General features: G+C 45.0%; 4 protein-coding genes and 1 long non-coding RNA gene across 7 annotated transcripts; 2 read left to right on the top strand and 3 right to left on the bottom strand.

Annotated features, from left to right (window-relative positions):
• Positions 1-1,421: 1,421 nt before the first annotated feature.
• On the bottom strand, positions 1,422-4,148 carry LOC133144967 (uncharacterized). The gene is made up of 2 exons (XR_009710799.1): positions 1,667-4,148; positions 1,422-1,534 (listed from the first exon to the last, which is right to left on the bottom strand). It is a non-coding gene; the product is annotated as an uncharacterized LOC133144967 (long non-coding RNA).
• An 870-nt stretch (positions 4,149-5,018) lies between these two features.
• Positions 5,019-6,864, top strand: gatad1 (GATA zinc finger domain containing 1). 2 transcript variants are annotated; one of them, XM_061267840.1, is made up of 5 exons: positions 5,019-5,452; positions 5,858-5,980; positions 6,059-6,118; positions 6,186-6,369; positions 6,520-6,864. In XM_061267840.1, the coding sequence occupies exons 1-5, from the start codon at positions 5,255-5,257 to the stop codon at positions 6,696-6,698; spliced, it is 744 nt and encodes a 247-aa protein (XP_061123824.1). In that variant the 5' UTR covers positions 5,019-5,254; the 3' UTR covers positions 6,699-6,864. The 2 variants fall into 2 exon arrangements, with proteins under 2 accessions (XP_061123824.1, XP_061123825.1); XM_061267841.1 differs by having other exon boundaries at positions 5,313-5,452; positions 5,605-5,980.
• Positions 6,865-7,288: 424 nt separating this feature from the next.
• Positions 7,289-11,160, top strand: lrrc14b (leucine rich repeat containing 14B). Its single transcript, XM_061267678.1, has 3 exons — positions 7,289-7,634; positions 7,745-8,376; positions 10,252-11,160. Exons 1-3 carry the CDS (start codon positions 7,359-7,361, stop codon positions 10,916-10,918), a joined length of 1,575 nt encoding a protein of 524 aa, XP_061123662.1. The 5' UTR covers positions 7,289-7,358; the 3' UTR covers positions 10,919-11,160.
• On the bottom strand, positions 11,144-12,707 carry LOC133144773 (cytochrome b-c1 complex subunit 7). Its single transcript, XM_061267691.1, has 5 exons — positions 12,566-12,707; positions 12,285-12,321; positions 11,629-11,697; positions 11,393-11,559; positions 11,144-11,330 (listed from the first exon to the last, which is right to left on the bottom strand). The coding sequence occupies exons 1-5, from the start codon at positions 12,584-12,586 to the stop codon at positions 11,253-11,255; spliced, it is 372 nt and encodes a 123-aa protein (XP_061123675.1). The 5' UTR covers positions 12,587-12,707; the 3' UTR covers positions 11,144-11,252.
• mterf3 (mitochondrial transcription termination factor 3) lies at positions 12,374-14,916 on the bottom strand. 2 transcript variants are annotated; one of them, XM_061267685.1, is made up of 8 exons: positions 14,768-14,916; positions 14,273-14,553; positions 14,047-14,199; positions 13,791-13,980; positions 13,506-13,653; positions 13,324-13,395; positions 13,086-13,247; positions 12,374-13,010 (listed from the first exon to the last, which is right to left on the bottom strand). In XM_061267685.1, the coding sequence occupies exons 2-8, from the start codon at positions 14,544-14,546 to the stop codon at positions 12,816-12,818; spliced, it is 1,194 nt and encodes a 397-aa protein (XP_061123669.1). In that variant the 5' UTR covers positions 14,547-14,553; positions 14,768-14,916; the 3' UTR covers positions 12,374-12,815. The 2 variants fall into 2 exon arrangements, with proteins under 2 accessions (XP_061123669.1, XP_061123667.1); XM_061267683.1 differs by having other exon boundaries at positions 14,273-14,556; positions 14,768-14,901.
• Positions 14,917-15,017: the final 101 nt, after the last annotated feature.

Here is a 15,017-nt window from a genome sequence, read left to right as displayed (position 1 = left end):
ATTCAAAGACCAGTCGTACAGACGGAACACTCATTCACTTCACCAAAAAGCAACAACATAATTACGCGAGCTCTTTGCATAAACCTCGATGCAAAGAAACTCCTCTTTTGGGGTACCGTTACATGCTACAAGGAGTATATATTACAAAGGAGACTTTCTACTTAATTGTGATCATCATTCATCCATCCATTTTATTACTCAGGTATTTTGAAAGCAAATTAATATTGTTGCATTTATTAATTTGCTTTAAAATGACAGCGCCATATAATTAAAAGCTGACACTATAGCAATGTCAAACGTGTTCATTTAAGAAAAAGCCACACACGTTTTATGATCAAATCTTTCATAACGAGAAAGATTTGAGTGAATTGATTTGAATGAATAATTGAGAAGAAATTTCAGTTCCGAAGGCTCCTCTTGTCCCAAGCAAAGTGACAGGTGGTGGGGAGGGGGGATACAAATTGTAACAGGAACTCTATAAATATTGTCAAGCCGTGAAAATTTGTGCCCCCCTCCAATTTGGAGAACGGTGAGTCCTGGACATCGACTGGCTTTTTTTCCTATCTTCACGGGGGTCTGTTCAGGTTGTGTGGCAAATTTGAACAGAATCCCTCATTCCTAGGCCAAATTACAGGGGGGAACACATCCTGACGGCGGCCCCGTGAGGATATGTTCCCCCCCTTATTTTCAGAACGGCGAGTGCTGGACTCCAACTGTTTTTTTTCTGTCTTCCTGGGGGTCAGTTCAGGTAGTGTGGCAAAATTGAACAGGTTCCCTTATTCCTAGGCCAAATTACAGGGGGGGGAACATATCCTCACAGCTGCCCCGTGAGGATATGTTCTCCCCCCTTATTTTGAGAACGGTGAGTGCTGGACTCCAGCTGTTTTTTTTCTGTCTTCCTGGGGGTCAGTTCAGGTAGTGTGGCAAATTTGAAAAAAGTTCCCTTATTCCTAGGCCAAATTACAGGGGGGAACACATCCTCATGGCTGCCCCGTGAGGATATGTCCCCCCCCCCTTATTTTGAGAACGGTGAGTGCTGGACTCCAGCTGGTTTTTTTCTGTCTTCCTGGGGGTCTGTTCAGGCAGTGTGGCAAATTTGAACAGAATCCCTTATTCCTAGGCCAAATTACAGGGGCAGCCGTGAGGATGTGTTCCCACCCCCCCCTTATTTTGAAAACGGTGAGTGTTGGACTCCAGCTGTTTTTTTTCTGATGATTTGTGCACTGATACCGTTATTACTGCACTTTATCAATTTCTTTGGCCTTATATTGGTCAAACAACTTTGTTTCTTAATCATATAACATACATAAAAAATTATAACTTTAAATTTTATTAAGAAAAAAATGAATTAAATTTGTTTAAAATAATAATAAAATAAAAAATACAAATTTTGATAAAAATAAAGCAAAATGGTCTTCAAGGAAGCTTCAAATATTTAGCATTTAATTTCTGTACATGTTGTACACAAAAAAGAGCCTTCGGTTGGAGGCTCCCCGACACATACAAGATGGAACCACCTGCAACACTCGTCACACTGAATTTGGTAAACAAAGAAAAAAGCAAGATCATACAATGCAGCACATTTACAATAATTTACAACGAATGTGTAATTCAATATATTTCTTAATCATCACATGCATTAGTTAACAAGACCTGACATAATTACCCATCTGTTGTCTGTGTCATGTGTAGCTTCCCCACAAACAAAGCACAAATCAGATAAATCATCTGTGAAAACAAAGACAGAAGAATTGCTACAGTAGTTCCCTGTGTAAAACTTAACTGAGTTGTATATAGCATTGATAGCACAGACAGGACCATTCTTTGGGTGGCGATAACATCTCTTGGGTGCATATTACTTACCAGTCTCTAATAGAAGTGTGGTGGCAATTTGCAGCCTGTACCTATTTATATCACGTGCCTTTGCTGAGAAATCTATTTCTTCATTTGAAAGAAGTTGTTCTGCAAACTGAAAAATACAATGTCAGATGTTTACAGTGCATAAAGAATGTGGTGTGCTTATGTTGGTGTGTAACCAGTAATAAATAACCTAGCTTGTCCCATCCTACACAATGTCGTAAAACATCCCCTGCTCTGCTAATCCAGAGGTCAAGGGCTTTAACTTGTCTATTCAGTCCACTGTCACCCCCACCCTTTTTCTCGTAATAAAGATGCTCTTCTGGGAAGGGAGAGTCAGACTTCATTCGACCATCGCTGTAAGCACAGCGACGAGTGAACTCTCCGCCTGCAGGTGTCTAAAATGACTTGCTTGACTCCTGTGTGGTTCTTGCAAAATAAGTTAGAATGAGCACCACCCTAACATTTTGGTGCCGAAACCCGGGACCCTCATACCCGCCATCTGGCTGACGGAGGAGGACGTGCTGCATTGTCGACAAGCCAGCGTCCTTTAGGGGGACCTGGAAAAGAAAGTCCTGGGAAGAGAATTTCTTCGCTGGGCCAGCATCTTAGGTCTGCCTTCGTCTGCCGGAGGTGGATTGACGGGTTCCGGCAATGCAACGGACCAGGGGTCAGGTAAGTTAGAAATTGTGTGGTTGTGAAACGCGTAAAAGTAAAAGTGCACAGGAATAAAAATAGGCAGGGATAAGATAAGAAGTCTTGTGGAAGGAGGGGGTGTTGTAGAGTCCCCCTCCGGATGAAGTGGCTCTTCTGGAGCAGTGGTTTTCAAACTGTTCTATATATTTTTGTAAAATCTCACGTACCTCCGTGTACCCTCATTTGACAACCACTGTTCTAAGGGGACAACTTCGCGTTGGCAGGGCTGGGTAACTGGACAGTTGTCTTCAATTCCCAGGGAAGGAAGGGGTGTTGTAGAGTCCCCCATCCGGATGAAGCAGCTCTTTTATTTTTAAAAGAGGACTTCGCGTAGGCAGGGATAAGAAATTTGTGTGGTTGAGTGTGCGACTGGTAGGATAAATTGACTGCAAAGAGAATTTGGTGGAAGGTCAATTTAAACCTGCATTGAGGATCCTCAAAGAAAAAAAAAAGATTGGAAAAAAAACTAGAAAAACTAAAATTAAGATGGGAAAAGGGAACGATAAATCTCTATCTCCTGAAGGAGATGAGAAGTTCATGGCGAGTAGATTTCTTAATTGTATGCAATACATACCAATGTGGAAGAAAAAGTATGAAGTACAAAGAAAGTTGAAATGTAACAAAAGACAGAAAGTTGAAAAGTGATGAGGCTGCGACTATGTTTGTCAGGCCGGAAGACAATGAGGCCACAGTGCGCAGGCGCACTGTCCCGGCCACGGCTCCAGCCGCAGCTCAAGCAGAAGAACAAGAGAGGCATTCCGCTCGTGTGCAAAACTTGTATACAACGACTATGCAGTGGGCCAGACATGCTAAAAAAGTGATCCAAAAAGGCAAAAGTTCTGATGTATTTCATCTAGAAAAGATCTGGGCCTTTAGTAGGTAGTAAAGCATGGATATTCCAAACAAATTTTTTGAAAACAAATGCATTCATTAACAGCATTAAAAAAAAAAAAAAATTCACTAAAAAACTGCTATCAGTGATTCTCATAAAATACGACACTGTTATTATGAATAACAATCTCCATCACTTCAGTGCCTGCAGGTCAGATTAATGAAAGATGTTTATCTTATGGGATCACATCAAACGGCAAACATTCTGACCAAATATATCATCTTGAAGAATCGGTGAAAGCATACATCCAAATAAAGTAATCAAAACGGCAACACGGTGAGGGGTATCTGAAAATCAGAGCAGTGTTTTAACTCACAAACATCTGGTAACAGAGGTGAGGACGTCGCGAACGTCGAGCCAAATTAGTCACTCTTTTTTTAACATTCGGCACTCACTTCTTTTCTTCGGGCCACTCATTTTAATGGAAGGATTCCAGGGGAAGGTTTGTGGGTGGCTTTAGCGCAAAACTGCATCTGAAAGCTCAGCGCGCGAATTATAAGAATGCTGTTGTCAAAGCCCACGCTCTAAATTCGGGACTGATACGAATAGAGCGAGAGTGCGCCAAGTCCGTACTACTGAGTACGTACACGCACTTGTGAGTGTGCACCGAGCTTTCTGACACGGCTTCCGGTAGTAAATGCGCAGGCGAGCGCTTCGCCATCTACTGGGAAAACGCAGTCATTGCAGGCAAAATGACCAAAAAAAAAAAAGTTTAATAATACAATTTGTTCAGGGTTGGCGGGCCGGATTAAACGGTCCCGTGGGCCGGATGTTGCCCACCCCTGTGCAAGAGATTGCACATGCAGCGTGGCTTGTTATCGCCACAGCGGCCAACCACACACACACACACACGCACACGCACACGCACACGCACACACGCACACACACACACGCACACGCACACGCACACGCACACACGCACGCACACACACACACACACACGCACACACTCACACACACGGATTCGTTTTCAGTGTCGCGCTGGTGATGACGTTGTTAGAAGAACCAATCAGAAGCAGAGTAGCCGTGGCAAGAGCCGCTTATGCGCTTGCTCAAATGTCTGGCAAACGCAAAAACACCAATAGGATTGCACCCATGGAAATCCCACCCACGCTTCATGTTTGTGTCAAAACCCCAATCAAAGAAACTGGGAGCAGAAGCAAAGAATCATGGAGCAGAACCAAAGTATCATGTAGAAGCAAAGTATCACGGAGCAGAAGCAAAATGTCAGGGAGCGCAATAAAATATTTTTACACCAGTTTACAAATTTTTTCTTGCAATCTTGCATTTTTTATTTGAATTCTTTTTTTTTGCGTTTGGTATTTTGAATTGGTACTTTTTTTGCTTGCGGCTTGGTATGTTTTGCTTGCGTTTTAAAAAGTTTCGTTCAACTTTTTGACACAAAACAAACATCATAGCCACAGTTGTTTGTAAAACATCATACAGTATTCAGTTTGTTTTTTGAAATGTTAATTTGTTTTGGCTTTTGGTCATTTTATTTCTGAAACGTTAATTTGTATTAGAACATTAGATAATCGAAACCATCAAGCACCAATTCGGCAGGTGGCAGCAAACCCATCACAACGAAAACGGCAACGAAGAAGATTTTGGCTTTCTTTAGCTCCGTCAATGAATAAATACACCTTATAAAAGACGATTTTATTGTAATAAGTGGTCTTCTTCGACCCAAAATCATCTTAGTATAGCTGTCACGTTAAATGAGCAATCCTACAATCTTTGGTGCACTTGTATGGCGTTTCCGGATGAAAACCAGCTAGCAGGATATTTTTATTATTGATTGTGGGAACGATGCCGCTGGGCCTGAAGCCATGCTGCACCGTCTGCAAGACCAACTCGTCGACCATGTGGAAGAAAGGAAACCATGGAGAGATTTTGTGCAATAATTGCTCGGTGAAGAGCAGCATCGTTACCAGCGGTGTTGGCGGCGGCCCGTCGGCAGCCTCCGCGTCGTCTAGCACTCAGCCCAGCAATGGTGGAGGCAAGCAGGTAAGGAGACAGATTGGGACCAATCGCACTGGAATACACGTGGCAAACTATACACTTGGTTCGTCTTCAAATATATATAATATATGTAAATACTCATGTGGGGCCACATTAGGTGTAAGATTTTTTAAATTAACTTGGATAATTTTTTACAGGTACTGGCAATAATGGAAAATTATTGGAGTCAGGAGCGAAGAAAGTGGAAGAAGGAAAGGAAAGATGAAAAAGAAGGTGGTGAGGAATTAAACTAGGAAAGAGCATAGGAAAGCGGTAGGTCAACTAGGGAAGAAGGAAAAGCAGGAAAGTGAGGAGGTTAGCACAGAAAATATGTCAGACAAAACTTGCAAGGGCAATCAACTGTCAAAGTATTGTCTGGAGCAGATTTTTAAAAAAAAATGTGCTGTTCAGTCAAAGCAGGAGATCCACAGGCGGTCGGCGCGTCTGAGGAGCACCAAGTATAAAGCCCCAGCGTCCGAGAAGAAAGTGTCCACCAAAGGCAAGGGCCGGAGACACATTTTCAAGCTCAAGAATGTAAGTAAAACCTACATCTGTGGCTTTCATGCATACTATTTGTCCCCCGCCTCATAAACATTCATCTCTGCCACTCAGCCAATCAAAGCGCCCGAATCCGTCTCCACAATTATCACGGCGGAGTCGGTGTTTTACAAGGTACTAGGACTCTTTTGCCCCCCTGCCGTCACGTTGGATTTTTCTAAGTGATACGGCACCATGGCAGGGCGTGTACTACCAGATCGGCGACGTGATCAAGGTGACGGACGAAGAGGACGGGAAGGCCTACTATGCCCAGATACGAGGCTTCGTTCAGGACCAGTACTGCGAGAAGAGTGCTGCGCTCACCTGGCTCATTCCCACACAGGCTAGCCCCAAAGACCACTTTGACGCCGGCACCTATATTTTGGGTGAGTGAGATGCCTCCCACTGCCAAATGCCAGGTTTTGTGATACAGGAATAAAACTAATATAGCCAGCTAGAACATCTGAATTTAAGATTTATCGCAGGCCTTCAAAATGGCGGCATGTTTGTAATTTGTTTTGTGTGTCTGCTTTGAGGTCCGGAGGAGGACCTGCCCAGGAAGATGGAGTACCTGGACTTTGTGTGTCACGCGCCGTCCGAGTACTTCAAGTCGCGGAGTGCCCCCTTCCCCACTGTCCCCGTGCGGCCGCAGAAAGGTTACATCTGGACGCACATTGGGCCTACGCCCGCCCATGCCATCAAAGAATGCGTGTAGCGCAGATGACGTTTTAACAGACACGGACTCGGATTGACTTGAACAGTCATGTGTTATGTTGTTGTTTTACTTGCAGTCACTAAGTTGGCTTTGTTTGTTTCCTTTGTGTCTAATGCCTTGTAAGCTTTGTTTTGTAAAATAATATATATGTATATATTCCTCTTGAGATGAGCTGTATTCTTACTAAAAGTATTTTGTTTGTAAATTGAAATGGTAAAAAAATTACACTAAGAATAGTTAATAAATTTACAACTCAAATGAAAAGAAAAATCTGGGTAAATTCTCACAAGCATATATTTCAACTTGATAAATTGTCACTTAATAATATATCAGATCTAAAAAAAATATGACTTCTTTTGACTCTATACAGAAAACAGCTATTATTACAATGACTTTTATCTTGGAAAAAAAAAGATGATTCTTGTAAAATCGCTAGCTGTAAAAATTCGACGTTATGATGCAATATGACAATTAAACCCCAAAGTAGTTTAATTCACACACTTAAAAAAATCACAGCTCAGCACACAAAGGTGACTGGCAAAGGACGAGAGACAGCTGTTCCTATAAATAACCAACACCCCCCTCTCAGCCGCCGCGAGACCTCGTCTCGACAGTCAGAGCAAAACAAGGCAGCGCCAGTGGCCTGCTTGAAGCGAAAGCATGAAGTCTCTGCGCTTTCTCTCTTGTGAGGCCTTCGTCTGCAGCGGCCCAAGTGCTGAGCAAAAGCTGGCCTACGTGTCCTTTGACGCGTACCCGCCCCTCTTCAAGGCCTGCTACCTGCACGAGCGGCCCGAGTTGTTGCGAGCATTGGTGTGCACATGGCCGCTGCCTGAGCTGCACCTTCAAAAGCTGCTGTGCGAGACGCCCGACTGCCCCGACGACCTTACCTCGCGCACCTGCCGGCCGTGTCTCACTGCACTTTGTACCGGCTTGAAGGTATGGCTGCTTGTTTTTCCACAAATTGTTTCAAAATGAACTTCCCCGCCGGGTTTAACGTTGTGAATTATTCAAGGTAAGCAGATTGCAGATGTTTTTGTTTTGTAAAGGACTATGTGTTGTCCCCGCCGAGCACGTATGCCAAAATCCTGCGCGCGGTGGACCTGACGTCCTTGAAGGATGTGGAGCGGCAGGACTGCCCGTGCGGGACCACCCTGGGCCGCTGGGCTCGCACGGAGCTGCTGAGCCAGCTGTGCTACGAGACAGCGGCGGCCGTGCAGGACGACGACGATGTGCCCCCCTCTGCATTAGAAGCCGCCGTGGACGTGCGTGTTAATGGCTTTGTCACGGGCCGCAACTACCAGCTGGTGACGCAGGCCTTGATACTGGCGCACCACTCGCCCCTCAAGCTACGTTTCGTGACCTTCCGGGCCGATTCGCTCGCCCTCAAGCAGCTCTTCTACGTCCTGCGGCTGGCCCAGCCCGAGCATGTGACCAAGTTGGAAGTGGTGCACAACGTCCCGCTGGAGGCCGTCCACCTGGAGGTACTGCTCTCCAAGGTGGACTTCCCTAGATTGTGCTCCCTCACACTGCCGACAGGCGCGCTGGATGTCAGGAGGTTGGGAGCGGATGAGCAACAGCTGATGGGCGTCCTCGGGAACCTGATGGCCAAGCTTGGCAGCCTGACCGAGCTCTGTGTGGGATTCTCCACGCTCACGGGCCACCTGAGGAAATTGCTCAGGTGAGACCAGACTTGGAGTCCTCGAATAACACCAAATTTAGCGATAGAATGCAAAATTCATCTTTAGTGGACTGGCAGTGACCGAGTGAGTTTATTTCAGAGAAAATCTTGCATCAATAGATCTGCATTCAATACAATACAAACCGGATTTGGATGAAGTTGGGAGATTGTGTAAAATGTAAAAAAAAACAAAATACAATAATTTGGAAATCCTTTTGAACCTATATTCAATTGAATACACTACAAAGACAACATATTTAATACTCAAACTCATTACCTTTATTTTATTTTTCAAATAATTAACTTGGAATTTCATGGCTGCAACACGTGCAGCCACTTCATTACATCACCTTTCCTTTTAATAACACTTAAACGTTTTGGAAGAGAGGAGACTAATTCTCGTCGCTTCTCATCATCATCGGTTTAAAGTCCGCTGGGTTGGACTGGCTTTCTTGCACCGGGAACGGTCCATGGCCATCTCGTGGTTGATGCCGAGTGCCATCATGTCGGCTGCCACGGTTGTCTGCCAGGTCGGCCACTGGGTCTTGTTCCCTCTCCGTTATACGACATAACTGTCGTTCTCGTCCTTCCTCACTACATGTCTGTACCATCGCAGTCTGCCTCTCCTCACCACATCCACTATGGCCTCCACTCCCATCTTCTTTCTCAGCTCTGCACTGGTCTTTTCCTCCCTCATTGACACACCACACATCCATCTGATCATCCTCATTTCTGCTCTGTTTAGTTTGTCTTCGTGTACTGTTTTCAGGGCCCATGCCTCGCTTCCGTACGTCATACCACTTCTGACGCAGGCTGAGTACACTTGGCCTCTCATCTTCAGGGATGGGGCCTTAGATGTTAAGAAGGGCATGAGTTCCTTGAATTTCTTTCACCCGCTTCTCACCCTTGTGGTCACTGCTAGGTCCACCCCCCCATCAGCGTTAAGCATGTCTCCAAGGTAGCAGAAGCTGTCCACCACCTCGTACATCTCCCCATCTACTGTGAGCCCCTCTTGCTCAGCTGGGTCTGCTTGGGCAACTTCTCCCCTGCACCGCTTGCATTGGAAGGTCTCATTTGCAGTTAGTAGGCTACCTTTTACTCCGCTGCATCTCCGGTGTACTCATCTCTGACAACCCTTGCACCGGATAGAGTTAGCTTGCACTCCCTTCCCGCAAACTCCACATGGCCATGCTCCTGACTGCGGTATCACTCCCAGGTATCACTCTCATGTGGAATTCGTTCCCATTCTTGCTTGATGAACCGCTTCAGTTGTTCACCAGTCCAGGGTCTTCCCTGTCATATTTTACTCTTCATAATGCGCCACACATTTTCAATGGGAGACAGGTCTGGACTGCAAGCGTGCCAGGGGAGAATCTGGACTCTTTTACTTCGAAGCCACGCTGTTGTAACACGTGCAGAATGTGGCTTGGCATTATCTTGCTGAAATAAGCAGAGGCATCCATGAAAAAGACGTCGCTTGTACGGCAGCATATGTTGCTCCAAAATCTGTATGTACATTTCAGCCTTCATGTTGCCTTCACAGAAATGTAAGTCACCTATGCCATGGGAACTAATGCACCCCCATACCATCACAGATGTTGGCTTTTGAACTTTGCGTTAATAACAGTCCGGATGGTCCGTTTCCTCTTTGGTCCAGAGGACACAACGTCCAGTATTTCCAAAAATAATAAAACATTAAATGTGTTCTCTTTGTAGTGTATTCAATTGAATAGGGGTTAAGAAGGATTTTCAAATTGTATTTCGGATTTATTTACATTTTACACAATTTCCCATCTTCAACCAAATCCGGTTTGTACAAATATTGCAATACTATTACTTAAAATGATCTGTTTGAATTCAATGAAAATAAATCAGCCCCCTGCAGACACCGCTTGAAAGCTTGGAGCTGGCCAACTGCCGCCTGAGCTGCGTGGATATGACCTATCTGGCCAACAGCCTGCACAGCGAGTACCTGATGCGCCTGGACCTGAGCGGCCACCTAGTCCTTGACGACTTTGCCGCAGCCTTTGTCAAGCTGCTGGGCCGCTGCTCGGGCTCACTGGCCAGCCTGGTGTTGGAGGAGTGCGGCGTGGAGGATGGGGTCGCCTTAGTGGAGGCACTGTCCCGCTGCCGGGCGCTGGAAGAGCTCAAGCTGCTGGGCAACCCTCTGAGCGCGCCGGCCCTGCGCAGGCTCGTGAGCTTCTTGGCGGCGGGGTTCTCTAAGCTGAGGTATGTGGAACTTCCCGTTCCTCGTGAATGCTACCCAGAGGACGCTGCGTACCCGCTGGACGATGCTACCCTGCTGCGGTACGACGAGGCACTCTTCCGGGAGGTCAGGGAGCAGCTGCTGGCAATCCTGGCAGGGGCCGGGAGAGGGGACATGGAGCTGCGCACCCCCCTCATGGGCGCCTACGACCCGGATATTCACGAGACCAACAATGAACTGGGGGTGTCCATGTTGACGTCCTTCAACAGCGTGATGGGGAACTTCATGGCGACCATTACTGAAGTCAATGACAGGAGGGCACAAAAGAACAATTAAGCAGTCAGGTGGCTTAATTGATGCAATGTTCATCTTTGCCTTCACGTAGAATGAAGGAACTCGATGTCGCTTCTGACCCGAAGGCCTGAGCTTTGCCGTATCCCGTCTCAACATCTAATGAATCTAATAAAATATTTGCTCATGTCACATACTTTAGAAAATGACAGTGTATGCAATCATTTCCATGTCAAAAAAGCTGACTTCAATAAAGATAAACAGCTGACCTTTTTTCAAAATGGACACTTTAATAGCTCTATAGGCTTTGATTTTATTTTAAATACAACACCAAGGATATTCGCGCAAGGATTAACCGGCCCCGCTCTCTTGCTTTCACTCATTTCTTCATCCATTCTTCTCTTTCTTTTCTTTCGCGGATGACCTCATCCAGGTACGGCATCAGGTAGGGCTCATCCTAAACGCACAAAAAGCGCTGTCAACATGTTGCGTGTGAGGGCAAAGGGTGCACTACTGTACCTCCTCATATTTTGTCCACTGGTCCTTGGGGAGGATCTGATGCTTCATAGACAGATCCAGAGCTCGCTTGATGCGGAAGATGCGGTCATTGTAGACGTTCTCCGGGAGCCTCTGCAGGGCCTCCTTTACATCGCTGTCCTCGTACATCGTGTCGTCTCGCATCAAACCTGCCGCAGGGGAGTCGAAATTGAGCTTCTCTTCGAAGATTGAAGGTCGTTTTAACTTTGTGTGCTTACCAAGCTTGTTGAAGCCACTCAAGCCGTAGTACCATTTGCGTACACTCTCCAGAAGCCTGCCTGAAGCCACTGTGGGGTTTTAGGGGGGGGGGGGGTTAGGGTGGTATTTCACACAAACTTGATATTACTTTTTCCATGCTAAAACGTTGACAACCAATTCTTTAAGTCAGTGTTTCTCAACCAATGCGCTGTGAGCGGTTATCAAAACATATGTACATAACTGACCTGTATATACACTTTTATGCAATGTTTTGTTAAGTGCTGTGCCTTAGGATTTCTTTACTCCCGATAAGAAATATTTGTATAGGGTCGAGGAAGGTTGAGAAACACTGCTTTAGACGCGATCATCAACGTCACGACACATTGAATATAATACGAAACAGTCGTTAATTAACTTTGGGAATATTAAAGAGATGTCATCAATCCTTTTGTACTATTAGCACATTAGCACAAACTGCAGGTTAGCCATTAGCATCAGCTAGCAGGCAGGACAAGGACAAACGCGTTTCAAAAGAATCCAAAAGCAAGCTAATGCCCTACACGTTACAGAACTCGAACCGAGTGGTACATATCACCGCTCCTTGCTTAACTTGACAGTGCCCACTTCAAAAGAAGAATAAACATTCGATATTATTTGATGGGGAGGAAATTTTTACCTGGTACCCTCGCCGCCATGTTGAACTTTGGGGAGCACTGCGGTGCATCGTGGGTAAGGAACAGTCCGGAAATGAGGCGTATGCGCAAATAGAGTTGGACAATTTTATTTTTTTACAGAAAATGTGAAATTTCAAATGCAATTTAACACATTTTACATATAGTTTCAGATAAAAAAAATAATGTGAGCTATTGTTTGGTTTTAATTCAATAAGTGTAATACAGTGCTGGCAAGTGTACAGTACCATTGGGGTTTTGTAAATAGCGAAAAAGGAAAAAATACCTTTAGATCCAAAAAGCCCATTGGAAAAACACTGGATACCTGTACTCCAGTTTCCTCCCACTGTCCAAAAACACACAGTTTAGGTTCCCTAAAGATTTTAAATTGTCATTATAGTGTGTGAATGTGAGCAAGTACATGTTTGTGTGACGTGAGTGATTCCTGACCAGTCCAGGGTGGAACCTGCCTCTCACCCAAATTTAAATGGCACAGACAGTAAAAGCCAAATTTCACCACGGCAAGAAATATTACGTTAAAGCGTCTTTTGGAAGACGTAAAAATCTTCCAGTGTGGCCAAAGCCACCTCAGTACAAAAAGTGTAATCCGGAGATGACGTCAAGCGCTCCAGAGAAACGTAGCTGCTTTGATCTGGGTCATAGTGTGCCCGTTCCAGGTACTGCAGGAACAGGTGGCGCTCTTTTATGCGCAGGAACTTGTTATTAAAGACCTGGTGGAGGTTACAAAAAAGAATGAACATGGATGCTTGGGTCAACTATGACACGGCAGGTGAAGTCCAATGTACCTGTGGGAACTTGGCGATCAGGTGATGTGGCACCTTCATCGTGTTGTGGAGGAAGTCGAATATTTGAGTCAACTTTCGCTTGTTGGCCGTCAGAATTTTGGGGACAGCCAAGACCATGTGTTGGATCTCATTGGCTTTGAAGCCCAGCTCAATTTCGCACACCTGGAACGGCAACGCACATGTTCAAATGTTAATGTCCCAAAAAGCAAGCGACGACATGTTTTTGTTATACTATCACCTTGAGATTTTCTTTAACTGGCTCCAAACTGCCACACAGCAGTCTGGGCAGACGTGCGACAATGTTACGAGTCTGGATAGAAAAAAAAAAAAAAAATCTCATTTTAAATGTCATCAAGAAAATTAGCATCTGTCATTCCTCATCTCAGACAACAAAGTGATGATGTTGCACTATATGTTTACGTTGGCTGCGTTGAGGCCCAGCTGTTGCTGATAGAAACCCAGACGGTTGTCCAGCCTCTTCACGCTGAAGTTGAGAATATAAGGAGCTCTGGACACCATCGATGCTACATTCTCGCTCGTGAACTTTTTGGACTTGAGATAGTTCACCCTTGGAGAAGAGAGTGTGAAAACATGATTGATTCCATATAGTCAAAAGCAGACCTTCAATGTGGTTCTGATAAATGCCAACAACAGTTGAGTTAACAATGTTTGAAATACAAAATGTAATGTCAAACATTTCATCACCTGGCCTGAAGGTTTTCCAAATCCTCCGTGAGGACTAACGGGTTGTGCGTGACGACGTAGCCCAGACGAGAGTCGTCCACGCCGATGCTTTTGAGGAACAGCAGTCTCGGAGCCACGTCCTTATCAAAGACGAGACGGAGCAGCATGGAGCCGACATTGGGCCTCTGCTCCAGCTTCCACAGGTTCACCCCTGCCAGGGAGGCCTTATCAAAAATGCTGCAAAACTATATGATTTGCGTGCGTCTTCAGTATTTACCAAGCTGCACTAGTTTTACAAGCGTCTCCGACTGGTCAACGTATTCTCTGAGAGAGGCGGAGGCTGGAGGGATGGACGGATATGGTGTTAGACTCGCAGCCTCTTCGTCGCTGATCTCCTCCAGCGCGGGCAATCTGGTGGCAGCATCCTGATCTGAAGACAAAGAAAACATAGTTGCCTCCCTAGCAAGATCTTTCCACATAATATGTCCACTCGGAGTATGTACCTAACGATGTGGGGCTTTCATTTGACGACACATCATCATTCAGGTGTATTAACTGTTTTGACTCTTTGTTTTCCTGTTTGGAGATAATATTACTATAAAAGCAGATGCATGGTCTCTGCTGATATTTTGCTTGCATCCCAGAGACATCTGGAGGTCGACGAGGCCTGATGAATGTATGGCAACGACGAGCTTGTGTGCAGACGGTCAAAGCCACTGTCTTCAGCGGAAGAACAAGTCTGTGCCTGATACACAGCTGCACACAGGAAGATGCCATTTTGCTTCTGCTAAACAAATACAGAGGGTTTATTTTTATACGTTTTATTCAAGTCGACAAACAGATTTTTGCATTTATTATAGCATTCTATTCTTTTTTTCTATTGTACCTTGTTTCCTGCGTATCATGATACTGTACTAATCGATGGTGGCTAAAAACAAAACATGCTAATGCTCGCGAACATTTTTAAAGAAACATCGCAGAAAAAAGTGTTTACTCACCATCTAAAATCAAATTTGACTAGAAATCCGCTGCGCAGACGCAACACGCGTTAGAATGTAAAATGTTACGTTTCACTAGTGGGGATGTACGCACACCCGGAAATGCGTCGTCCTACGAATGTACCATGTTGTATCCATTACGGGGGTAGGATTTCAAAATTTAGGTTTATTAACTCTGGTTTAATAACGTTTTGAGTGAATACAATCATTCTAAAACTGAACAACGTTTAATAAAATCTCCTTTAAGTCT

This window comes from Syngnathus typhle, linkage group LG20 (assembly GCF_033458585.1).
Source record: "Syngnathus typhle isolate RoL2023-S1 ecotype Sweden linkage group LG20, RoL_Styp_1.0, whole genome shotgun sequence".
Lineage (NCBI taxonomy): Eukaryota > Metazoa > Chordata > Actinopteri > Syngnathiformes > Syngnathidae > Syngnathus > Syngnathus typhle.
The sequence above is the reverse complement of the archived record's forward strand: the minus strand, read 5'-3'. Positions and strand labels throughout refer to the sequence as shown.